The sequence below is a fragment of the Hemicordylus capensis genome, chromosome 4, assembly GCF_027244095.1.
Source record: "Hemicordylus capensis ecotype Gifberg chromosome 4, rHemCap1.1.pri, whole genome shotgun sequence".
Lineage (NCBI taxonomy): Eukaryota > Metazoa > Chordata > Lepidosauria > Squamata > Cordylidae > Hemicordylus > Hemicordylus capensis.
The window spans coordinates 144220460-144247608 of NC_069660.1; the positions used below are offsets into that span (position 1 = coordinate 144220460).

Here is a 27149-nt window from a genome sequence, read left to right on the forward strand (position 1 = left end):
TTTCTGTGCCATGTAGTTTATTATACCAGTCATTATTAAATCCTGTCATTGCTGAATTATTGAATGAAACCCATGTATAATAATCTACGAATTGCCTTGTGCTACAAGAGATCCCTACCAGACTCCCGGCAGCAAAAAGGCTGAGTAATTGACACATGCTGACTCTGGGACTGGAAGCATGACTTGAATAGTAAATATTTAAAGAGAGGGAACTCTCCCTCCCTGCTGCCAATTCTCTATAGACAGCATATTCAGCAAACAGCTTAATTTGAAAACTAGAATGGCAGCCTTCCTGCGGTCTCAGTGCCGGAGTAATTCTCTCTCTCTCCTGCTTTCAATAATGTTTACTTTATTTTCATATATGGCAGTATAACTCTATCAAGTCTCTGATAAAAACTAGACCATTCTCTTGATTCATATACATTGTTTGAGTGGAAAGGAATTTACTACAATACTGTAACATAGACAACATTATTGATACAATTACTGCATAGTTCCTTTAAAAAAACACACATATAGTTTATCAAGGAGATGATTGAGTTCTCCACTACATCCTTCTCTCCACCTCCCTCACATGCCGATTTGTATGTGGAAATCCCCTTCCACCAACTTCTCTCCCACTTCAGCAGACTCTGACATACGGAGGCAGCATGTGTACATAGCTAGGCATTGCCTGATTATGTCCTAAGTTATTTCCAAAACAAGATAAGGATCTATTCTCAGAGAACATAAAAGAAGAAACTTTGTGCAACTTATAACACTGAGTCTCAACCTTTCCTGTCTCTTCCTGTTTCCTAGTTGTCATCTAAGGTCCCTGCTTACTCACTTCTTCATTAGCTGAGGAGATAATAGCATACCACTAGCCCCATTAATGTGTTATGTTCAGCACCTGTGCAGTCTGTGTACAGCATACACACATACAGATCTGTACATATGTTCAGTTATTAACATATCATATTCAAGGCACATTCTTCCCAACTGTCCCCTACATTTGACAGGGCCTCTACCTAGGTTCACTTTTAAAATGAACACGTGCACATTCACACAAAAACATGTACATGTGTACAGACACTTGTATGTATGATCAATGTAATGTCTGACTAGAACTGCTGATTCTGTTTTGTCCTTATAAACCAAACTAATTTCTGTTTTGCTACAATCCTATTATTTGGGAGCAAGCTCCATTGAACTCAATGGAAAATACTTCCAAGAAAACGTACTAAGATGTGTATGAAGCCCAAACATTTTGAATTGAATCATATATAAGAAAGCCAGATCCTGGGTTTCATACCTCTGTGACACGTTAGCATGTCCAAGAAATGGTACCCAGTGTGGTTTTATGCTTATGAGGGAGCTATTTCCTTAATGAGTGGGTCAGTTCTCAACGGGTCTCATTAATCTGTAAGACAAAATGAACAGGCTGAAGTCTGGGCTGCAGTTGAGGAAAGTTCAGCTTAAATTTCTTTCCCCGGATATTAGTGAAATCCAAGGGGAGGTTTTAGCCCTTTCCTTAAAAAGACAGACAGGACCTTCTGATTATCTGCCATATAATGAATGGTTGGCATTCATTCCTATGGAAGAAAAGAAAGCACTACATCTGGAGACAATTTTAGTTCTATTCAGTTGTTACCCCTGTCCCAGCCTAATTCTGGTTAATGAGTTTGCTGGCTAGCCACAACTCCATGCTGACATGCTTACTGGCACTATGCCTCCTCCATGCTAAGCCCGCTCTCCCTGCAGGGTCTGGTAAGGCACTCCGCACGGGTCGTGTGAAGCGCCTCAGTGGGTGTCATGTTGCACAACCTCATTTGTGCAACTTTAAGTTTGAGCAGAACGACTTTGTTCCGCAGCAGACGAGATGGAGGTTACACACACACCCAGTAGTGCAGGCAGATGCTCCACCACCCATGCTTTGCTGCACAGTATGTCAGGCAGTGGCCATTCCAGGCTTGATCTGGACTGGAACCATGGCACAGAGCTAGGGGGTGGTTAACTCTTTCCTTCCATGCTGCCCCCCACCCCCAGCTAAAAAAAACACCTATCCACAAGGTTAGTATTGGCCTCCAAAGGTGCCAGTGGAGGGGGGAAAGACACTCTTGTGAAGTCCAAAGCAGCATCAGGGTCAGTTTATGCAGGACAACAGAGGGGAGGGAAAGGATTAAAACATCCCTGTGCTGCACTCTTGATCCAAATCAGGACCGCTGCTACTGCCACTTTTATTTTAAGATACATCTTAAGCTAGACAATGAGCCATGTAATGTCTCATCTAATTTGACCTAAAGAAAAAGAGGGTGGCAAATTTTTTGATGCCTGATTACCATATCAAAATGTTATCAAGTTGCAAGAAACAGAGATTCCACACTGTGCCTGATAACCACAAAGGCATTATTACCAAACGATGTTGCCAACTTTATTATGCATCTGATCCCTCCTGGCCACTGACCACTGTCTGAAGAATAGTGTGGCCCCTGTGGATGCCAAAGCTGTTGGCCACCCATATGAGTGAAACTAATCACAAAAGGCTTCTGAATATGATTATCCATTGGTGAAAGTGGACACAATTAATGTGTGAATCTGCATTCATGTATGCCACCCAAAGCAATGATTCTCTACTAGTGCTGAGATGTTCTCAAAATCATAGTGTCCAAAGGAGATTGTTTATTTACAGCCAGATGGCAAAATCTGGCTGAGCATCTTTGAACTCATTGAAGGTAAAGGAGCGTGATCTTCTTCTAAGTGCAGTACAACCTTGGGGTCTGCCGTGGAGCAAGTCTAAGTATAGGCTGGACTTCAGGAAGCGTGGGTAACTGTCTTGCTCCATCAGTGTATAGATTTTGGTCTGTGCAGCATCAAAGGTGTTGATTGTAGGGTGACTGATGTTCTGATTGGTCTGTTCTTTGATGGTAAAATCAAGGTTGACCTGGGAAAAAAAGGAGAAAGAAAATTCACATGGTGAAACAAAGATTATTTGAATTTACTTGTGTTTCTGAAATTTCTCACTTAATGAGTGAGTGGCTTATCCTGCAGGTTCACACCCAACAAGTACTGCAGGTCCAGGGAGCATGTGCAAGCTGTCACTTGTGCAATTGTCCACACATGATCATGGACAACTTTTCCCCTCAATGAAGGGAGGTTCATGTTTGAACCCTTAAGATGATGGGCTTTTGATACATGGACCTGTGAATGGAATTGGATCAGGAATTCTGAGTTTCAAGGCCCCTTTTAGCCAAGGGTGACCTTAGGGTAGTCAAATTATGTGTGTTAAGACCGTGGCTTTAACATACATGTTATTTAGGCGACACAGACATGATACAGTATCATATACTGTAGTTAATTCCAGCTTTGTTGCTATCTTGGAGCTAGATAGCTGGTGGTGGAAGAATGGTGGACTTAAATCTCAGATTTCTCTCTTCACATATGGAGTCTCTGTAACTGACACAATACAAATACCAATCTGGCAACCAATCCCAACCACATAGAATGAGACCATTACAAGGAACCTTGAAGGTAATGTGGTTCAAACAATGCAAACAACTGTTGTCCTTGGAACACTTTTCTGCAGTCTATATAATTTTGCATAAATATTGCCATAGGCCAACATACTGCACAATATCTCGTGGGCATTGTGAGCATCATGGGTACTATGGCTTGCTCATAAAACTGCACTGACGCAGTTGTGCAAGAGCGCTCTTGTGCAGTCACACAAAATTGCACAAATGCAGCTGTGTTATGGATGACCATTGTAACTAATGGTTGTCCATTGTGCAACTGAGATTGTACAATTGTGTGTACAATTGCAAATGCACTCTTGCAAAACTGTGACCATGCAGTTTTACAAGTGCAGCAGTTACTACAGTGCTCATAATACCTGCAGAGCATTTGACAGTATGTTGGCCACTCAGCCTAGGTCTGGAAGTGGAACATACTCAGAACAGATGGAACATATGGAGCTGGAACAGAACGCCAGCTCTGACCATGCATGCTTAGGAGATCATGTGATAATCTTCAGCACATTCAGAGCTCCACTCTCTTATCCCTTCCCACCCACAAAGCCAGTCTGGGGGGAAAATGTCTTATGGTTGCTTTTGGAAGAAGTACAGGCTTAGATATAGTGAGTATCCAGGGGATGAGAATTTCAAGAACATTTCTCTGCATGAGCTGACTGGTGCATAGACGGTGAGTTGATATTGTATTTCCTGGTTGATTGTACATGTTGTGATGGAACATAGGGGTGGAAACTGTCTCTTTGATATGCTTATATACAGATCTTCCCTCCACACATACCTTGCCTGACAAAATGGCAGACATTTTGCTAGTGAAATGCAAATGAGAACCTGTATCAATACATCAAATAAGTGGGTATTTTTAACATGTTAACATGTTGCTTATATGCCTTCTGGAAGAAAACTCTGATCAATCTTTCTTAGCTGTTCAAAGAATGATGATTACTGCTTTGAAGGCTGTGCTTAAACTAGTGATTTGTTTTATTCCTTTGGCTTATTAGCTGAAATCTTGGCAATGTAAGGGTTTGTAATAGTAATTGCATCTGTAATTACTGATTTAGCACATTGATGAAGAGTAATTCTAAAATCCTGGCATCAAAGCCAGGCAGATAAAGTTCTTGGGCAGATAAATATTTATACTTACAATCAATACTATTGTGGTGGCATGTACTATAATTTTCCTGATGTGTTTTCAAACCGTGGGCACAATCCAGACAAAATTAAGCAGTTTACAATGGGATCAAAGTCCCATGAATTTAAATGGGAGAAACTTAAGCATGTGCTTAACACTCTCACAGAAGTTAATGAGGCTAGGGATGTGCACAACTTGGCTCGAGTGCCTGCAGCCGAATCGGTTCGGTGGAGTGGGGAACGGTTCCCTTAAAAAGCAATTCCTTACCTGCTCCTGTGCCATCCCACTGCTTTTCTGGGTATGGCGAAAACTCTACAAAATATTGAATATTGGCTGGAATATCTACAAGGGGGAGCTTGAAGATACATCTGCGAGGACTGAAAATCTGGGCTGAACATTGAAGAAAGGTTTTGGAATGAAGGTCAAGTCTCTGGTGCCTAGGCTTGGACTTTAACTCATCCCATTTTGTGTTTTATGTTCCATATAATTGATTGACATTCGGAATTATCTCCAGATAGCCTTTTTCTTTTGTTGTTTTTTCTTTCTTTAAGTGGACAGATAAATTTCTGAGAGATAATTCTTATCCAACTGCATCAAAGCTTCTGCGAAACTTGGTGTTTTAAATTTGGGAAATTAGGAAAAATTATTAAATTAGGGAATTTAATGTAGAATTATTGTATAATTTCCCCCCCTTTTTATTTCTTCTAGTATTAGCATTTGATTAACATGGCTGTTATTGATACTGGAATAGTGGCAATTTAATATAATTTAGAGGTTAATTTTTTTATATTGTTTCTGTAAATTCCCAGAGAATTTAGCTTTTACCATTGAGCTTTTCAGGTATTATCTCTTTTAATGAGAAAATATTTGAGCAGAAGCATACCTGTATCATATACCAGGAAAATGAGTAAGAAAAAGACAGGGAAAGGAGATGACAAAGGAGATGACTCTGAAGGCACCGAAGGTCAAAATCAACAAGAAGGCTCACAAGTTCCTCGAGATATGATTTCCCTTTCCCAATTACAAAAAATCTTTGCCATGGAATTACACAGTGCAACTGAGAAGATAGAGAAGACTACTCAGCGGATTGAGCAGAAATTAGACTCTTTTCAGTCAGAAGTGAAATCTAGATTTGACGTGGTAGAAAAGAAAATAGTCAACCATGATCAATGTTTAGATATGATGGCAGAGACCCAGAAGGAATTGATAATCAAAAAGACTGCACGAGAATTTGAATGTAAAAGACTTGATCACTGAGTTCAGATTTTAGAATTTCAACTTCGTTGCTGTAATTTGAAACTCCGCAGTGTGGGCGAAGAAGTGGGAAAGGAGAATTTAGAATAGGAGATCAAAACTCTCCTATTGCAATTTTTGGACCTTCACCCAGAAGATTCCCTTGATATCCGAAATATCTATAGGGTAAATTCTAGATATGCTCGAGAAAAGAATTTTCCAAGAGACATAATGATAAAATTTGCAAATAAAAGGATCAAGGGAGCAATATTTCATGCACAAAGAGATTCCCCACTGAAACTTGAGGGCAAACTGATTGAAAATTTACCAGATGTTCCCACCGAGATTTTAAGAAAATGTCAGGAATTAAATTTTTTGACAGTCGTTCTTCAGGAATGAGGGGTTAAATATAGATGAGTAGTACCTTTTTGTCTGGAAGTTTTTATGGATCGAGTGAAGGTGCAGATATATACGACTCAGGACGCAAAGCGTCTACTGGTTTCTCTGAATGCGACAAATACTTCGACTGTGCCAGACAAAATCCCAGAGGGGGACCAATCTGACCAACCTGAAGACTTGAAATGGGATCAAGCCTCAGCTTTTTAGAAAGAAAGACAAAGAAAAGGCCCAAACAATATTAATGACTTAGAATGTTGGGTGAATCCTATATAATAAAATGCTTGGGGTCTGCGTCCGTGTCTCTGGGAGCTGTTCGTGTGCGGCCTTTCATTGGCTGAGCGGGAGTGGAGGAGGCAAGGAGACAATGGCTGTTGCCGGGGAAGGGGGTGAGCGTGGCTGCCGGCGGCGGAGGAGGGAGGGAGCGGGCGGCGCGGGAGGCACTCGAGGCTGGGCAAGGGTGAGCGAGGAGCAGCGTGGCTGCCGGCGGCAGCAGGGGGACTGGCCCCGCTTGCGGCAGTGGCCGTGGCGGGGGGACTGGGCCCACTCGCAGCGGCAACTGCGGCGGGAGGACTGGGCCCGCTTGCAGTGGCGGCCGCGGTGGGAGGACTGGCCTCGCTGGCGGCAGCGGCCGCGGTGGGAGCACTGGCCCCGCTGGCGGTGGCGGCGGGGAGATTGGGCCCGCTCGCGGCAGCTGCGGTGGGGAGACTAGGCCTGCTTGCGACGGCCGCGGCGGGGGGACTGAGCCCGCGGTGGGGGGACTGAGCCCTGCTCCTCGCTCGCCGATGGGAGGACTGGGCCCGCTGGCGGCGGTGGCCGCACTCGGCCCCGCCGGCCATGAGGTGATGGTGGTGTGGCGGGGAGGCGGCAGCAAGCCCGGGAGACGGTGGGCCCGGCCGGAGCCGCGGGCTCCGCCGGAAGAGGCGGTGGGCCCGGCCGGGAGGAGGCGGGGGAGAGGCCAGAGAAGGTGGCCAGCCCAGGGGAAGAAGGAGCCCGGGGGAAGTGGGCCCGGGGGGAAGCTGGAGGAGTTGGCAGACCCAGCTGGAGGTGGCGGCGCGGGAAGCCGGGCAGCGGGCCCGGCTGGAGCCGCGGGCGGCGGCGGTGGGCCCGGGCAGAGCCCAACTAAAGTGCCCGTTATTGCAACGGGCCTAATGCCCTCATTAAAAATATTATTTGAAGTTTTTATTACTTAACCCAGATGAAAAAATTATTAATATAGTGGCCAGGTTTTGTTTTATAATCTGCAAAACTCGATCTGATCTTTAGCAATGCATTTCATAAGGAGTTTATTTATTTCTCTCTTCTTTTTAAACTGTCTTTACATGATGCATTGTTTGTATTTCTTATACAGGTGAAACTCGGAAAATTAGAATATCGTGCAAAAGTCCATTAATTTCAGTAATGCAAATTAAAAGGTGAAACTGATATATGAGACAGATGCATTACATGCAAAGCGAGATAAGTCAAGCCTTAGTTTGTTATAATTGTGATGATCATGGCGTACAGCTCATGAAAACCCCAAATCCATAATCCCAGAAAATTAGAATATTACATGGAACCAAGAAGACAAGGATTTTAGAATAGAACAACATCAGACCTCTGAAAAGTATAAGCATGCATATGTATTCAGTACTTGGTTTGGGCCCCTTTTGCAGCAATTACTGCCTCAATGCGGCGTGGCATGGATGCTATCAGCCTATGGCACTGATGAGGTGTTATGGAAGACCAGGATGCTTCATTAGCGGCCTTCAGCTCTTCTGCATTGTTTGGTCTCATGTCTCTCATCCTTCTCTTGGCAATGCCCCATAGATTCTCTATGGGGTCAGGTCAGGCGAGTTTGCTGGCCAATCAAGCACAGTACACTGTATATGTTTCAGAGGTCCGATATTGTTCTATTCTACAATCCTTGTCTTCTTGGTTCCATGTAATATTCTAATTTTCTGGGATTGTGGATTTGGGGTTTTCATGAGCTGTACGCCATGATCATCACAATTATAACAAATTAAGGCTTGACTTATCTCACTTTGCATGTAATGCGTCTGTCTCATATATCAGTTTCACCTTTTAATTTGCATTACTGAAATTAATGGACTTTTGCACGATATTCTAATTTTCCGAGTTTCACCTGTATATTGGTCTATGACCGTGATAAAGTTCTGTTCTGTTTTGTTAATTATACTGTATTTAACTTAAATGTTAATGGCTTGAATAGCCAGTTTAAACGGAAAAAAATCTTTTTGAAATTGAAAAAAGAAAAAGCAGACAACATTTGCCTTCAAGAAACTCACATTAAGATGAGTAATGCCAATTTACTGGGCTGTAAATTTCTTGGTCAAAGTTATGTAGCCACCAGGGATAAGTTTAAAAAAGGGGGGTGTCAATTTATATCAAGAATTTGCCATGGATCTTAGAAGAAGAACCTCAAAATAAAGCTGGCAGATATATTATTCTGAAGTTGCAAACGCAACCAACAAAAAGTCATAATTGCCTCAATTTATGTGCTGAATGACAATAAAACTGAATTTTATGAGCAATTTTTTCAGTCACTGCTTGAGATAGCTGAAGGAGAAATCTTAGTGATGGGAGACTGGAATGCAGTTTTCTTGCCTGTTCTTGACAAAACAGGAGGATACAAGAAGAATTCCAGCAAATTGCCAAAAAATGTGTTTGACTATATGGAGCTCCTGTCGTTAGAAGATGTTTGTCCAATTTTCTTAACCAACATTTGAAGTTGGCTTGAGTGACTGAGGAGGGTCACTGACATTCTCCATCTGCCATTTCTGGGATTGGATGACACAGAAATGGTGACAGGAGTGGGAACTTATGGCTTTTCCAGTGGCATATCTAGGGGAGAGGGGGCCTGGGTTTGCCCCTCTCCCTGGTGGCCCCTCAGAGTAAGGGAGACAATGAAGAAAATAAGGAGTGGTGGAGCTGGGGGCCTTCGGGATCTGGGGAGCTTGGGTTTCTTTGAACCCATTTGTTCAATTATAGCTGCAACCCTGGGCTCTTCCATACTTACTTGCCGTTGTTACGTGTAAACTCACACATTGTGTTCTTACGTTAACATTTCTTGACTACTTGCTTCCCTGAGCAATCTGATTGCTCCCCAGGTGAGCAATCAGGTGATGTTGCTGTGCAGAAATTTAAGAAAGACAGACTGTATTAAGAAGACCATTTTGACTATACCTCTTTTGGAGCCTCTTTTTCAATGAATGTCTCATAAATTTTCTTTGCTTTGTGGGAAAGTTGAGAAAGGCCTTTGCTCTTCTTATAATCTTCACATGCCATCCAAAACTCAATATTCTCTTCACTAAACTCAGTTTTTAGGAACCTTGTGAATGCATCCAATCCAGCTACAAAGGAAAAAAGTTTTGACTTGGGCTTGCTAAACAATAAAATACCATAAAAAATAAAATGCAATGATTTTTCTCCATTACAATTAATGCTGGCATCTATTTTCAGACTCCTCAGTGGCAATCAGTGTGAAGACCTGTAGATGGAAAAAGAAACATTTGGGGAAAAGAGGGATTCCCACCCAGTGCTGAAGCCCATTATGGAAAAATTGGAGTATTTGGGGGACAGGAATTGGGGCGGGAAATAATCTTTTCTCTCTTTCAGAATGATCAGTGAAATTATATAGGCTGGCATTCTCCTCAGGGCTACAGAAACGGAAGTAGCCCTGCAGAGATGCAAACAGACTGAGCTTCACTGAGCCGCAGTCTTTCCTGCAGCCCCAGCTGTGATGGAGTGGGGGAGGGCACATTTTTGCTGCTTTCACCTCCCACCAGATGGAGTTTTACTTGTCGGAATCTGTTTCTGAGTGCTGAAAATTTTCAGTGAAATTATATAATTTGCATTGTAGGGATGTTAGATTTCTTTTTCTCTCCATTTACAAGCTTTTGTGCTTCGGCACAGTTAGGAGAGTTCTTTGAGTACAGTCATCCCTCACCAACTGTGGTTTTACCAACCGTGGTTTTGAGTATCCGTGAACAGGAAATTGTGTCCAGTCTCGCCAATTGCAACCTGAGTATCCGCAGTTGATGAGGGTTTTGGTTTTTTTAAGTGATTTTTGGGAGGGTTTTAGTTATTTTGAGGGGTTCAGAGTTTCAATCCGCTCATTCTTCTGCCCATACCTTGCCATTTAAAGTGCCTTTGAGTGCTTTGGGGGATTTCAAAATGTTTCCAGAGGTTCAGTCTGCTCATTCCTCTAGGTGACGCCTGGCAATATTAAGGGATTTGAGTGGCGGGGTTGCCATTTTTGGGTTTTTCTTTTCCTTTCCTTTTCCTTTTTGGTCTTTTTGCAGTCTCGATTCCACTAACCACATTTCCCATTCATTTCAATAGCTTACCAACTGTGAATTTGCCAACTGAATGGTTTTGCTGGAACTGAACCCTTGTGATTGGCAAGGGATGACTGTATGCAGAATCCACTACCTTATATAGGGATGTTCTTTGCTTCCAAATAGGCACTCACTCATCTGAGTTCATTATTAGTATATAACATTTGTATCCCACCCTTTCTCCAAGGAGCTCAGCATGGCATATGTGGTTCCTCTTCCCCACTTTTTATCCTCATGACAGCTCCATGAGGTAAGTTAGACTAAGAGGGAAAGACCGGCTCAAGTGAGCTTCATGGCTGAGAGGGGATTTGAACCCCGATTTTGCTAGTGATAGTCCAACACTCTAACTCTTAGACCATGCTAGCATTGTGATTATCAGTGGGATGACCATCAAACAGTGAAACAAAGAGGTGACTATGGGGATATATGATAGAGGTGTATAAAATTATGCATGGGGTAGAGAGAGAGAAATTTTTCTCCCTCTCTCACATTACTAGAACCAGGGGTCACCCCATGAAACTGAAGGCTAGGAAATTTACAAAAAAATAAGTACTTTTTCACACAGCACATAATTAACCTATGGAATTCTCTGCCACGGGATGTGGTGATGTGGCCACTAGCTTGGATGGCTTTAAAAGGGGCTTTGACAATTTCATGGAGGACAGCTCTATCAGTGGCTACTAGTCTGGTGACTATAGGCCACCTCCAGCCTCAGAGGAAAGATGCCTCTGAAGACCAATTGCAGGGGAGCAGTAGCAAAAGAGCCCTCACCTCTTGGACTTCTTAAGTGCATCTGTGTTGGGATATGCAATAGCTGCAGCAGAATTTGCTGTGTATAGTTTGAATGTAATCTGCTATGTAGCCAGAGGGGGCACTGTAGCTTCCTCAATACTGGTTCGACTAGCTAGGATTTTCTATGCTCCTTCCTGTTCCTTGTCCCTGTTCTTGTGTGTGAGTCAGCAAGTTCTGTACTGACTTCTTTTGTTTGTCTCACAAATAAAGTTATATTAAACTGTTCACTGGTGTTTGTTCTGAAAACTAGGCGGACAACTCACACTCTGCAACAATCTGGTGGGCCACCTGGCCACTGTGTGAAACAGGATGCTCGACTAGATAGGCCTTGGGCCTGTTCCAGCATGGCTGCTTGTGAGGACAGCCTTATTGAATAATGCTCTCCTCTGAAGTAACTCAATCACTACTCAGTTTTCTCAGGTTCATTTTCTGATCAAAATTCAAGACAGTTTTCCACAGCAATCCATTTGTCATTGGAAGTCAAACTTAATAGACTTCCACACTTTACACACAGTTAGTTCTCCACTGGTGAAGAATAATCATGATGAAACATTTCAGCACAAAAAATAGTTCTGAGCCTAGTTGTAAAATGAAAGAAACAATATAGAACTTTTATAAAGCATGACTCCAGATGAAAACACCAATCACTAACCTTTCTGTGAAATCAACATGTCAAAAGATTCACCCCATTTCTTTACTGTTTCAGGGGACTTGCTGTACAAGAGAAAAAGAGCAATGTGTTATGTGTATTCTGAGGTTTTTCCTAACAAATGTTACCTCCTGTTGCTTGCAGTTTGTCAGATTTCATAGGGTGTTGAATTAAATTACTTTACAAAAGAAAGCTCTTTCCCTTGAGCCTTCAAAACAGCTGGTTTAATTTTGCTGATGTTTTTTCTATTGAATTATACAGAGTTACCCCCACACATATACACGTGCACACTCATCTTCAAAGGACTGAAAGGAAGTATTGTCCTGCAGGTATTTATGTTGTGTTCCTAGGCTTTCAAGAAAAGTTAAACCATTTTGTATGGGATAGATCATAAGATAATGGAGTCTGCTGCCTTTTTGAAATGGTGACAACACAAAAGCTTGTGAGCTAAAGTGAAAATGCTTGTGCAGATATGTAGTTTCAAATGCGGCCAGTACACTTTGTGACCACATGCTATTTTTAACAGTGCACAGGAAGCTCTATGGTATATGGAGACACCAAGGCGAAAGCGATGGCTTCATAACAGTATTAACACATGTAGCCTGTCATTTTGTTTACAGTGAAAGAACATTTTTCAAATGTCATGCTATTTTTGAAGCAGTGGATTCTCTCTCTTTCTCTCTCTCTTAAAGAATTATATACTTTTATCAAATCCATCAAACTGAATACTGTTTATTGTTCCCTAGCCTTCTGCTTTCACAGTAAGGTAGCAGAAATCTCATTCTCTTTTCTGGCCAAAAAGTTTGGGAAATGGCCTTTTAGAAAATTTACTTGGTTGCTCTTCAGGTATCAATGGGACTGTGATTAAGACACATTATTAGATTTATGACATTAGCGGTACACAGAGTAAGATAAGCAAAACACAGTCACTACCCCCATGTATACTAGAAATGTAGGGGTGTGTGTGTGTGTGTGTGTGTGTGTGTGTGTTTGTTCATGGAGGGCAGGTCTATGAATGGTTACTAGTCTATTGACTATGGGCCACTTCCAGCCTCAGAGCAACAATGCCTCTAAATACCAGTTGCATGGGAGCAACAGCAGGCGAGAAAGCATGCCCTCTCCTCTTCCCTGAGGGCTTCTTGGAGGCATCTGGTGGGCCACTGTGTGAAACAGGATACTGGGCCAGATTGGCCTTGGGCATGATCCAGCAGGGTTGTGTGTGTGTGTGTGTGTGTGTGTGTGTGTGCACAGTACAGTATAAATGTCGGATGTTTAGAAGATGGCAGGGATATAACTGTGGGAGAATAAGAAGCAAGGAAAACAAGGGTAACAAAACAGTGAACAGAAGAGAGGCAAAGGATGGATAGGTGAGTTCCTAGAGGCCCAGGCAATATTTTTTATAATACTTGCCCACCCAGGGGGTAGAACACACATAAAATATTTTCTTCATTTCAGGTGTACTCAGTAGCTGCACCAGGGGAAAAAAATGGAGGTGGGGCACAGAAGGGATGAAGTGCATTTATAGTGGGCAAGTTGTGTCCTGCATATTAGACTTCTGAAACAGAAAGGGGGGGGGGCTACTACTCCTAAAACGATTACTACAAATATTTATATACCACTCTTCAATCAAAGTTCAAAAAGTTCACAGAGACTGATTTACATGGAAAAATAAATAATACATAAATAAAATGGTCCCCTGTCCCCAAAGGGGGACACAATCTAAAAAGAAACATAAGGCAGCTACCAGGAACAGCTGCTGGAGGGATGCTGTGCTGGGGCTGGATAGTGCAAGTTGCGCTCTCCCTGCTAAATATAAGAGAATCATCACTTTAAAAGGTGACTCTTTGCTCCGTTAGCAAAGAATTAGTGTCTCCTTGCTCAGTCAGCTACATGACTGAGGGGCCACTCCCTGCCTCCGTCCTGGAGCCACCCTTGGGTGTATTATTATAGTGTATGCTTGCAAGTCCTCCACAATCAAGCAATACCATCCTCTCATATTATCAGACCAATATAATAGACCAGGCTTCCCCAACCTGCAGCCCTACCGATGTTGCTGAACTACAACTCTCGGCATACCCAGCCACAATAAATAGTGGCTAGGGATGCTGGGAGTTGTAGTTCTGCAACATCTGGAGGGCAGCAGGTTGGGGAAGCCTGTAATAGACCAATTATCAGACCAATATCAGATCATACTGTCTCCAATGCTTTTAAACATCTACAAGAAACTGCTGGGAGAGATCATCAGGAGGTTTGGTGCAGGGTGTTACCAATATGCTGATGACAACCAAATCTATTTCTCCATGTCAACATCATCAGGAAAAGGCATAACCTCCCTAAATGCCAGTCTGGAGGTGGTGATGGGCTGGATGAGGGATACCAAACTGAAACTGAATTCATATAAGATGGAGGTACATATTGTGCAGTGTTGGAACTCAAGAGACAACTTTGATCTGCCTGTCTTGGACCCACCAGAAGGAATAGGTCTTGGAGTGCTTCTGGCTCCAAACCTCTCTCTGGTTGAGGCAGTGGCACTTTCTATCAGTTTCAGTTGATATGGCAGCTGCATCTGTTTCTTGGAATAAACAACCTCAGAACATAACTAGGTGTAACATAGGAAGCTGCCTTATACCGATCAGACCATTGGTCCATCTAGCTCAGCATTGTCTACTCAGACTCACAGCGGCTTCTCCAAGGTTGCAGGCAGGAGTCTCTCTCTGCCCTGTCTTGGAGATGCCAGGGAAGGAACTTGGAACCTTCTGCATGCAAGCATGCAGATGCTCTTCACAGAGTAGCCCCATCACCTAAGGGGAATATCTTAGAGTGCTCACATGTGGTCTCCCATTCAAATGAAAACCAGGGCAGACCCTAATTAGCAAAGGGTGCTAATTCATGCTTGCTACCACAAAACTAGCTCTCCTCCTATGTGGTATAGGTGGTATAGGGAGCCCATGAAAAAGGAAATTTCAATGAATAGTAATTCAGCACATCCTAGAATCATAGATAGTTAAGAATTTAAAACAAAAGGTGTATAGGTATATTATCTAGTGAATACATTAAAGGTATATTATCTAGTGAACACATTGTGACACCTAGGGAAAAGGCTGAAGAGTTGATTCATACTAATGGTTATAAACTTCCACTAAGTAGGAGTAGGGGTGTAATGTTTGTGAAAGGATGGCCGACTTTAAAAATACCTTTTGTAATAGATAGATTTGCATGGAAGGTACAGAAAACTTTGAGTAGACATGGAGGCTATTCTCACGCACAGTGGGGACCAAGCTAAGGGAGCCCAGCCAGGTTCCCACTGTGTGTGAGAACCGCCGGGACCACAGAGCCCTGTGGTTATCTTTGGTAGAATATAGGAGGGGTCTACCATTGCCTGGTGGCGCAGTGGTAAAACTGCCGCCCTGTAACCAGAAGGTTACAAGTTCGATCCTGACCAGGGGCTCAAGGTTGACTCAGCCTTCCATCCTTCCGAGGTTGGTAAAATGAGTACCCAAAATGTTGGGGGGCAATATGCTAAATCATTGTAAACCGCTTAGAGAGCTTCCAGCTATAGAGCGGTATATAAATGTAAGTGCTATTGCTATTGCTATCTCTCGCGCTGTATGAGATGATACCTTTCAGCATCTTGCTATATCACTGCTGCCTGCTATAGGTGTTTCCCATAGCAGTGGGGATTGTTGACTACACCTCCCATAATTCCAAGCCAAAGGCCACTGCGGCTGGGGATGCTGGGAGTTGTAGTGAACACCATCTGGGAATCCCTGTTAGGGGGAACAGTGTTTGGGAGTGTGTTCCAGAACCTTTGAGCAACTCTAGAGAAGAACTGGTTTTGGGTTGCTACCAAGCTCTGAAGGGGGCTCTAGTGTTGGGAGAGACAAGTGTTTCTGGGAGCAAACTCAGTTTCACTTGCTTTGGTTTCACTTCAGTTAGTTTCACTGGGAATAAGAATTTAAAAGCTTAAGTCAAATGTGGGTTTTGAGTTGATGTTTGAAGGAAAAGAGAGAGGTGGTCCCTAATGGGTTTAGTTGTTTGCAGAACAATGTAATTATGCGTGCATGGTTGCTTGAGCTGTAATGTGAGAAATATTTGAAAATAAATTCTTTTGACATCAGTGGAACTTACTATAGTACATGCTGTTGGCGCTGAGGGGAATGTGCATTACTCATATATTTTATTAACAAAATAATCATGGATGATATCTGTGCTCTGATGGAACTTTCAAAGAACTTTCAAATTGCTGTGACAGAACTTTCAAAGAACATCATGCTTTCCATGCTACCTCCCTCATGGGGTATGTGCAGTGAAATGTGGCTTTAAATAATAATGTCTTAATTGATACATATCTCAGTAATCTGGAACACGTGGAAATCTTACAGTGGTTGCCTGCCTTCAACCTACACATTTGTTCTTTTGGTCTCAGTGACTGACATCCAGACTAATGCTGTGCTGGCACTGTTGGGGAGAGGCAATTCTTGCTGATCTCCCTTTTCTTCTGAAATCCATTCTGCCTTCAAGAAATACGCCTCTGAAGGTCACATGACCATCAGGGACATATTTTCAAGAGGCATATTGGGCTTCACATGGGGAAATTGGCAACAAATTATATCTCCTTTGAAGCACCAGCACAGTGTTCATCTGGATGTCAATCAGTGTATCTGAATGCCACTTGAGGGTGAAAAAAATCATTATTAAAACCTATTGTCAATAGAAAGGGAAAGCACCTTAATTACAAAAATTCAATATCATAGCTCCATATATTCATTAACTCAATACTGTAACTATATGAATATAAGAAGATTTTTTTTAAAATACCTCCCATAGCTCAATTTATCCAGAACAAAATGACAAATAATTTTCCTCCATATTCCTAAAATGTCTAAATGTCAATATTTTGAATGCCAAAAAATCAAGGAGAATACTACACTGGACATAGATTTAAAAAACAATGCATATCAGTATAATATATATACCTCAATTTTACTAAAGTTGTTGGCCTGTGTTGAAAAACAGTTTAAAAGAGTGAATATCAAATAAAGTCGTCGTGTCCCCGGTACATTAAAATTAAGAGAAAATGTACGGTGGGGGGACTTTATTTGATATTCCACCATGATAAAATTATCATGGTGGTTAATCTGTAGTTCATTTCACCAGATATGAGATTTTACCAGATCTTAATTAGTTATTCTGTTACCGAAGAAATCATGGAAGTCTTCCAATTAACCATGACTAAAACCCTTGTTGCTAATAATACATTTCCAATCAACAGGCTTCCAGAGCCACCATTCACATCTGTGAGATCATCCAGCAAAATCACTTTTGGATTTAAACTTACAAGATGCCTGGTTATTTCCTTTATATATATCACTACTTATTTCTTAAATTTAAATATTACTGGGGAACTGAATACAGCTTGAGTTTTAAACTGGAAATATTTCAAAAGACATTGCACACAAAAACAGAAATGTAAGAAAATGTGCTGTTATCCAAAGATCAAGTAAACCCAAGTAGTAGACAATTATACAGTAAGGTTTACTTTCCTTACAAGAGCTTCACAGAATGACTTCTTCCAAGCATTTGCAGGCTAAACAAGTACTTTTCATTCTTAAACCCCTCTTGTGACCTTATTTGCAGACTATTCATTGATCGGCTGCTGTAGCAGACCCATTTTTCTCCCCTCATTTGGTCTTCTTCCTTGGAACAATTATGATCATATATAACCAGCCTATACTGAGGCCAATGGAAGCCAATTCAGAATGAAAGTTTTACTTCCTTCATTACATTTCCCTCACTATGAATGTGTGAATACTTTTCCAGCCTTCCAATAGTGTAGTGGATGGGGGTGGGGTCGTTTTTCACAGGAGGTAAAAATATTCACAAAAAGCATCTCCCATTTGTGCTGAACTCTAGTTCTAGTTCTCAAATTCCCCTAGGCCAAACATGTACCATTGGGGATGTCACAGTCGATTTTTGCTAGGTTAAAGATGAATTTTGATGTGTGGGCCATAAAGAGACAGTTTTGAAAGAGGCCCAGAAAGCAGAAATGGTGGCTTACGATCTGCACAGGCAGCTGTGCACCAAGGAGGGATGTGGTCTCTCTGGCTCCACAGCATTCAATAGTGTGTGGATGCTCCTACCAATGGCAGGGGAGGCTCTGTGCATTGCAGCTGCTCTGACACAGTGCTTAGGATACATGGAAAACCCCTCTCCCATGGTTAGGAGCATCCATGTGCTGGTGAGTGCTGTAAAGCCAGTGAGCCTGTCTCTCTTGTGGGCACGTAGCTGGCTGTGCAGAATGTAAGCCATTGAGTTTTATTGCTTCCTGGCAAAAATTAGTGTTGCCAGTTACAAGGGTATACTGTAGTTTTCAGAGAATAATGTGATGGGATGTTGCTGTAGACGATGATTCAGTTCTTTGTCTGGGGTATGATTCTCTGTGTGAATGTCTCTATGTATTGGTTTGGGGGTGGAGTCACGGTTTGTTTGTCTGCTCCGTCCTCACTTGTTGCTTTGAATTCAAACTGAGAGGTTTGCCCTCTCTCTGCATAAGAGACTGTTAGTCTGTTTATTGTATTTTTTATCCTATGTTAAGTTAGTAATAAATTCTTGTTTCTCAGTTAAACCTCTTGCTTCTCAGTTAAAGTTGTACAGTTATTTATTTATTATTTAAGTTGTACTTATTGTACAGTTATGTATAGAAGATAAATCATTACTCTGCAACAGTATGTTCATTTAGGCCTGTGTATCTGCTCCTGTAGCCCTGAAAGTTCAACTATCATGTTTATAAATAGACCTTTTTTAAAAAAGCTGTGTGTCTAGCAATTTTATCAATGGTAAGTTGACTCTTAAAAGGTGGCCTGGAACTTCCTATCACCTTGGAAGGTGTGGAATGCAAAACAATATATAAGATACACACAGATCTCATGTTGGAAAGGCTCGTATTCAGATATGACTACTTTCTGCAAATAATTCTCATTTCCAAAATGCTCACCTTGAAGCCTTAGCTAATTCTTCAAATTTGTCAAGATCGACATTTCTCTGCAGTTCAGACTTCTGCAAAAGACTCAACCGGTTCCTCTTTTCTTGAGCCCTATGAGAGAGTTCAAGCCACTTTGTATTACTATTGCAAAAGATTCAGAATAACATTCTGAAAAGCTGATCTTTTGCTTTCACATGTGATTGCACTAATGTTGATGCTGTTTCTCCCACGTTTGCGATAGAGAATAATGAATTTCTCACTTACACCTTAGCATACATTTACATACTGAATCACATGCAAAGGGTAAATGAAAGTCTTTTCATGTCTGCACTCTTCTGTGTTTAGTTTTTAAGCAAGAGGAAAAGGTTAGTGAGCCAAAGGGGGTGGTGGTGGTGTGGGAGAGAGAGAGAGAGAGAGGCGCCCAATTAACACATAACCCGAAATTGGAGCTTGACGAACCTGTGGTTTCATTTTTAAATTGTAAATCACATCACAGACATTTGTCCAACCGTGATTTGGCAGTCTCCGGTTTCCTGGGCAGGGTGGCCCCTCCCTGTTCTTGGCTGCCAAGGCCGTATCCCAGCTAGCGCTGTGACCCAACAGGGGGCAAAGTGTCAGCATGTCACCAGAGTTACTGTGATTGGCCATGATCTTGAAGCGCAATTGTGCCTTTTCAGAATGGTCTGCCTGCCCTTGGCATGGAAAGGGCCATTAAATCCCTTTAAATGCTATGCCATCCCAGTGCTTCTTCTGACAGTGATTGCACTGCCCATCTCCTAAGAGCTCCACAACAAAATTGTCCTGTACAAGCATGATTCTGCGGGGTATTGGTGATCACTATTCCCCTGTTATTCAGGAAAGGGAAGGAACATGATGACATCCCCCAAGGAGAAGGGGCTGGGCCCCCTTCCCCAATTTATTTGTGGGGGGAAATTAGAAATTAGCTGTCCAAAGATCCCTGGTTGAGGCTGCCTTTTAAATCAGGCCCTAGGAACTCCCACTCCAAATGTCCCTGTCATGGCACTGTAATGGGGTGTCCTACTTAGGTTTCCACCTGGAGTGTTTGTGCTTGTGAACATACATCACTGGCACTTTATTCTCGGGGAGAGAACCACTTACTGCCCATCCTGGGATAAGGGGAAAAGTACATATGTGGACTGCTAACTGGTTGAAAGAGAGGGTAGGTATAAATGGAGAGTTTTCACAAAGGAGGAAAGTAAGAAGTGGGATCCCCCAGGGATCTGTACTGGGGCCGGTACTTTTAAATTTATTCATAAATGATCTAGAAGTAGTGGTAAGCTGCGAGGTGGCCAGATTTGCAGATGATACCAAACTCTTTCGGGTAGTGAAATCCAAAACAGATTGTGAGGAGCCCCAAAATGATCTCTCCAAACTGGGGAAGTGGGTGACCAAATGGCAAATGTGCTTCAATGTTGGCAAGTGTGAAGTGATGCACATTGGGACAAAAAACTCCAAATTCAAGTATACGTTGATGGGATCTGAGCTGTCAGTGACTGATCAAGAGAGGCATCTTGGGGTCGTAGTGGACAGCTCTCTGAAAGTGTTGACTTAATGTGCAGCAGCTGTGAAAAAGGTCAATTCCATGCTAGGGATCATTAGGAAGGGGATTGAAAATAAAACTGCTAGTATTATAATGCCTGTATACAAATCTATGGTGTGGCCACACCTGGAGTACTGTGTACAATTCTGGTCACCACATCTAAAAAAAGGACATTGTAGAACTGGAAAAGGTGCAGAAGAGGGCAACCAAGATGATCAGGGGCCTAGAATGCCTTTCTTATGAGGCAAGGCTATAGCACCAAGGGCTATTTGGTTTAGAAAAAAGGCGACTGAGGGAAGACATGATAGAGGTCTACAAAATCATGCAGGATTTGGAGAATTTGGAGAGAGAGAAATTCTTTTCCCTCTCACATAACACTAGAACCAGGGGTCATCCCATGGAATTGATTGCTGGGAAATTTAGGACCAGCAAATAGAAGTATTTTTTTCACACAATGCATAATCCACTTGTGGAATTCTCTGCCACACGATGTGGTGACAGCCAACAACCTGGATGGCTTTAAGAGGGGCTTGGATAACTTCCTGGAGGAGAGATCTATCAGCAGCTACTAGTCAGAGGGCCACCTCCAGCCTCAGGCAGGATGCCTCTGAGTACCAGTTGCAGGGGAGTAACAGCAGGAGAGAGAGCATGCCCTTAACTCCTCTGCTGTAGGCTTCCAGTGGCATCTGGTGGGCCACTGTGTGAAACAGGATGCTGGATAGATGGGCCTTGGGCCCGATCAAGCAGGGCTGTTCTTGTGTTCTTATCCCATCTCCTTTCTCCCCTGCTTGCCAGGAGGGGGGAGAAAGGGGCAGAGTGAGTAGAGGGAATGCCCCTGTGCTACTTTGCTGTTTGACGGGCTGACAAGTTTGGAATGGGACCTGATGGTGTCCCTGTTGCTGGGCAACTGCATAGCTGCATTGGAAACAGAAGGAGCAGGGCTGGTGCTCTGAGAGTGGCCAGCAAGTAGTGCCACAGACATGAAGTGGGCGTGATCTCAGGAAGGTCTGCGCCACCGTCTCTATGATTTCAGTTTCAAAAACTGCTCCAAACCACGGTTATGGTGCCATCTACATTAGGACATAATGCTTTGGCGGCCAAACCTCCGGTCTTGGAGGCAAACCTTACTGCAAACTGAAGGATCAAATTGGACTTGGGTGAGGCAAGCTGCAGGTTGCTTTTACCACGAAACCAAAGTTGAATGAATTCAGACATAATGGAGTTCCAACCTCTGCCCCGTTTTTGAGTTACATCCAAATTCGGCCAGAGAGAAAGAAAGAAGGAAAATTTACTATGAATTCCAGCATCTGAGACTGCCAAAAGAAAATACTTTTGACTATTAAGCCATATATACTGCTTGTGGTTGCCACCAAAATGGCCGCCTCATATATCTTCCTTTTCTCTGCTTTGTAATATCTAGTAATATAAAATGTGTGATTTGAAGTTATGGTGCTGTAAGTTTCTCTGCCCCCTGCTCAAACTCACTAAAGTTCTTCTCACAACCAATACCAGGGCAGGGAGGGCAGGTGGGGTGGGCAAGGCAGGGTTCAGCCTACCTTCCTCCTAGATGAGTTCTCTGCTTGTCTTCCTGTACATGAGCTGCACACCCACATGATCTCACAGCAGTGTGGATCTCTGGAGGCCGGATGACATTTCCTGGCCTCCAGACATTCCACAATGCATTGTGTGACAAGCGTTGTTCATTGGGGGATACCCCTGTGAGACAGGCGCTCTAGGCCCACTATCTCTGTGTGCACTTGGACTGCAATCAGCCTAAGCACATACAATCCCAGTGTCGGTGTTAAGGGATCTAAGCAGATCTTGGCACTGCACACGAGTAGCCTGACCCAGACTGGGCTGCCCTAGCCTGAGTTAGGCTGCTCATGGGGACAGCCTTATTGGCTGCTGTTTGTGGAAGAGGGAAAACATAGTAATAGGCTCCCTACAGCTCCTCTTCTCCCTGTTAATGTAAAGTGCCCAAGACTACTAGAATGGGCAGTATAAAACAAAATACTACCTAGTGAACATTACCAAACATGTGAAATGATACCAAAATGTTAAGCTTGTGAACATAATTCCTAAACATTTATAAACCCCACTAAAATCCAGGGTTGGACAGCAAAGCCTCTTCATATTTTAAAGTAAGGTTTTAGGAAAGGTGGATCAAAGCTTTGACACCCTACTGAAAAGGAAAGGAAAGGGGAAAAGGAAAAGGAAAAGAAAGAAGTCTTGCAGAATGCCAACATTGAAAAAATAATAACGCTAACTCACAACGTTCGTGGGGTGTTTTTTTGCGGGGAGGGGGGGTTCTTGATTGTAAACCAGACTATCAGTGTATGAGCTGACTTTTATCAGCCGGTTCTGAATTAGCAACTGGGGCTGTTCTCACTAGCAGCCAAGCCCAGCCTTAGGCAGCCTGGCCTGGGCATGGCTGCCCACGAGAATGCGCCCTTAACCCAGCTGCTGGGATTGTGTGTCAGCACGAGCTGCTTGCAGCTCATTTTGACACAGAGACAGGTGCCTAGAGTGCCCAGCCCCGGGGGAATCAGCATGTAGTGCACTGTGGGATACACGGAGGCCGGGACAATGAGTCCTGGTGTTATTTATTTATTTATTTATTTTAAGTCCTGGCCTTAGAGCAATCCGTGCTGCTCTGCAATGCTCCGAGCAGCTGGGTAGTGTAGGAGTGTGCTCTGCGCTCCCACTAGGCAGACAATGATCGTCTGTGGGGAAGGCAATATTTGGGAAGCCTTCCCCTGCCCTCCCTCCTGGTAGGTCGTGTGAATGGCGCCACTGTTAATCAATCATATGAACAGGAAGATTTACCACCACAGCATCTTAATGCCCGTTAGTAATTGTGTGCCCCAAACCACATAGGTTTCCCCCTGTGCACTATGCTAGCATGTTCCTCTAGTGCAAACAGCCAAGGCCCAGCAAACCACTGGAGATTCCTGCAAGCCAGGGCCAGTAGCCATGGGATGACTGCTAGAACTTAGCCTGCCCGATTGGACCTATAAAGCACACCCCCAACTAATTAACAGGGTGTGTTGCTGTTGGTCTGCAGTTCCTAGCTGGGGACAGCTGAAGCTGCTCTCTTGACTACAGCTGCATTGCTGGAATGAGCAATGACTGGAGCTTTCCAGGGCTCTGGAGCGGTGGCGTATCAAGGATGCTGGCAGCTCCTGTCCAGGCCACTGCTGGTGGCACCTGCCACCCCAGCCATGCCCCCCTGTGTCTGACATCAGAAGCGCCTGTGTCCGATGTCAGATGCAGGGTATGTGGCAATGCTAGCAAACGGGGCTGTGCTCCCCATTTGGACGTAATATCTGACCAGAACTTTGCTCCCAGGATGGCCAGGATGACTTCTCTCTGCTTGCAAAGGAGAAGCTGCACGATCCCGTTTTTGAGAGGTTTCAGCCAGCATATTGGCACTATTGACTCAATATTGGCTCAGTGAGGCTGGGGAATGGTTTTCTCCTTAGAGAAAGTAACTGTCATTCTTGAATTGTTAATACTGTATAAGTAGTTATCCAGGCTAAATAATGCTGCATAGATGCTCTTCTAGCATTCGGTTACACGTGCACTCACTAAACTCTGAACTCACCTGTGTGCCATTGCAAGTGTTCTATCACTTGTATTTTCTTTGCCTTTTGGTCACATGATTCACACTTGCTATTATTCAGGATTTGCTATTATTCAGCACATAGTCTGGTGCCATTAAACTCTGTTGATGTCAATGGAACATAAATGGGCCCAACTATGAACTAGATTGTGACCATTTGTACAAAAGTGTATACGTATCTAACAAAGCTACCAGACGTCTCCATGCAAAGTTGGCTCCAATCTACAACAGAAACAGGATTTAACCCTTTGCCTTTTCACAGCCCCAATCTTGATTTACCCCCCGTGGCAGCTGTTTGTCGCAGGAGGGGAGCTGCCATTACTACTATTACTATTCAGATCAGGACCATGAGGGGTCAAAGGGTCGAATCCTCTCGTCCCTCACATCATGGTTCCAATCCTGCCTTTCTCTCCTGTGCTAATTAGGAAGTAACAATCAGGCCAGCGATGTGCCCAACATAATGTACAGTATGCCCCTAAGGTACTGCAAGAGTCTATTGTTTTAGCTACTATAAACTAACAAAGCTACTCCATTTACATTTTCTGACTGTTTGAATAAAGATTGCATTGAAAAACATGATCCATCCCTCTTATAGGTGCAGATGCCTGCAGGGGAATGGAGAAAAAGAGAGGTTGACGGAGCAGTACCCTTCTTCCCTAGCTAGCCCTGACCATTACTGAAAACAGAAGGTCCGTACACACCTCCAATGTGCTTCTAGCCATCTTATTCCACCCCAAAGCCCTGGCCTACAAGTTATTTGTGCTCAGAGCAGATGAACACAGGGGAATGGAGAGCAAACGCTAAGCATCTTGGTATTTTTCATATTTCAGGAACAAGTGTTTCAAACAACATAATTCACTTTTAAAGGCAAGCTTCACAACCTCACCAAGATTTCTCCCCCTTCTCCCCATGATTGCATCCTACGACTCTCTTACCTGTGTTTTGTCTCTGGCTTCGCCCCTTCTTTATTCATGGATTTCATGATTTTATATAGCGATTTTACTCTTGAAGAAGCATTTAGCTGAGGAGATAGAAGCAATGGGTTCTCCATTTCCTTCTTGACAGCTTTGCCTGGTTGTACTTCTCTTTCTGCAGCCACACGCAATGCACCCTCGACGTCTGGTTTCTCATATGTCGTTTCTCACTTGGTTTGAATCTTGATATGGTATTGGTTACAGGCTTGTTCAGTTTGTGGGAAGAAAGGTTTTTTCCATTGGCCCCAGCAAGAACTGCAAGTACATTACATCTTTCAGAACAGTCTTTCTTCAGCTGTCGTTGCTTTTTTAGGGGAGATTACTAATAGGCCAACATTTTGCAAGTCACAAAGATAAACATAGCTCTTCCCACAGATGTAGCTTGTGGTTAGCATATGCGAAACATGACCTTTTGTTAGACATAAGAAGGCATTCAGCATAATGTGCATTGAAAAAAAGCACATCATAGAGTCGCAATGTTGGAAGAAGAATTATCTTTTCCCCTAGTAATTTAGATCCCACTCTTTCTTTACATTTCTCAGCATGCCTTTTTGCAATGGCTTCCATTGAAGCACTGAACAGGCACATGCTTTCTCAGCTTTAACAGTGCTAAAGCATCAGATGTTCCTTGACCATTCATTATACCGATGTCTAGCTTTATCTTCAAGCAGCTCAAAGCAGTCTGCCTGGGATTATGCCATTTTCTATTTACAACCAGGCTATTAAGTAGGCTAGTTGGAGTGGGGATGATTGGTCCAAGATCAGGGAGTTTACAGGAAACTTGAACCCATACCTAACTACTCCAAATCCAGTACTCTGTCCACTACACAGCAACATAATTCAATGAGATTCTACCACTGTACTCTTTCTGCACTCACTGCAGTCTACAGCCAACTCGCTGCACTCACTCATTCTATTCTACTCACTGCATCACAGTGAATCATTCCAACTCTTGGCTATCAAGGCAGAAGCATCGATCCACCATACCACCACCACCCACCCCCGGCAAACCCCCATTGCTCTAAAAGAATAGCATACCCAATCCATACCTGCGAAGTTTAGAAGTGAAGTTTAAGACTTCTTGGATCATTCATATGATTATCATCACATTAGATTGGTTTTTTTCACGTGTATGTACCAATCAGTTTTGAGACATGCATATGGAAGGAAAAAACACTGTGTGTTTTAACCTCAGTTTTCAGTTCCTGTTAATGTCTGTTTCACATCCTGCAACAGGAGTTTAACCACAGGTACACTTAGTAAGAACTACTGCATTTTACAGCAAAGGCCAACTCCCCACCCCCACTCCCTCCTGATTGCATTTTGTCACCTGCTGTCTTTTTACTTCTGAGCATTCCTCGTACGTGCATTTCTTGTACTGGTGCTTCTTAATAAACATAAAATATACCCAACAAGCCCTGTGTGTTCAAAGATGCTATAACTTCATGCCCATCATTTTCAGTCTTTTTTTTTTAAGTCACTGATACTAAGTGGATCTTTTATATCCCTAACCTATACATCTATTTCAAAGGATAAACTGGGCAGCCTGACTCACTTCTAATTAGCCAGTATTAAAAATTCAGATGGATTATTCTTACTCTCTGTAAAACTAAAGACCACTGATAGCCCCATTTGCCAGGACTGAATCAGACACTTGGGCAAGCTCTCTCTGGGTCCAGCACCAGAATTTGAAAACTTCTTGTTGGAGTTCTTTGGTGCTACTCAGGCCTCATCCGGGGGAAGCGGGGTTTCAGAAGGAGGGAAGCAATACTTTTATTTTTATTTTTCCTAGACCTTTGAGGTCTTCCTCTGCTATGCTACATGGTGTTAGAATGTCAGTCTGAGGGATTGGACCTGGGAGCCAGCTTAGAGTAGTGGTTAGAGTGTTGGACTAGGACTGGGAAGACCTGAGTTTGAATCCCCATTCAACTGTGAAACTCGCTGGGTGACTCTGGGCCAGTCATG

At 43.1% G+C, this 27149-nt stretch overlaps 1 protein-coding gene across 1 annotated transcript; it reads right to left on the reverse strand.

Annotated features, from left to right (window-relative positions):
• RGS18 (regulator of G protein signaling 18) lies at window positions 1-25438 on the reverse strand. Its single transcript, XM_053248344.1, has 5 exons — window positions 25146-25438; window positions 19040-19138; window positions 12049-12110; window positions 9451-9617; window positions 1-2920 (listed from the first exon to the last, which is right to left on the reverse strand). The coding sequence occupies exons 1-5, from the start codon at window positions 25259-25261 to the stop codon at window positions 2663-2665; spliced, it is 702 nt and encodes a 233-aa protein (XP_053104319.1). The 5' UTR covers window positions 25262-25438; the 3' UTR covers window positions 1-2662.
• Window positions 25439-27149: the final 1711 nt, after the last annotated feature.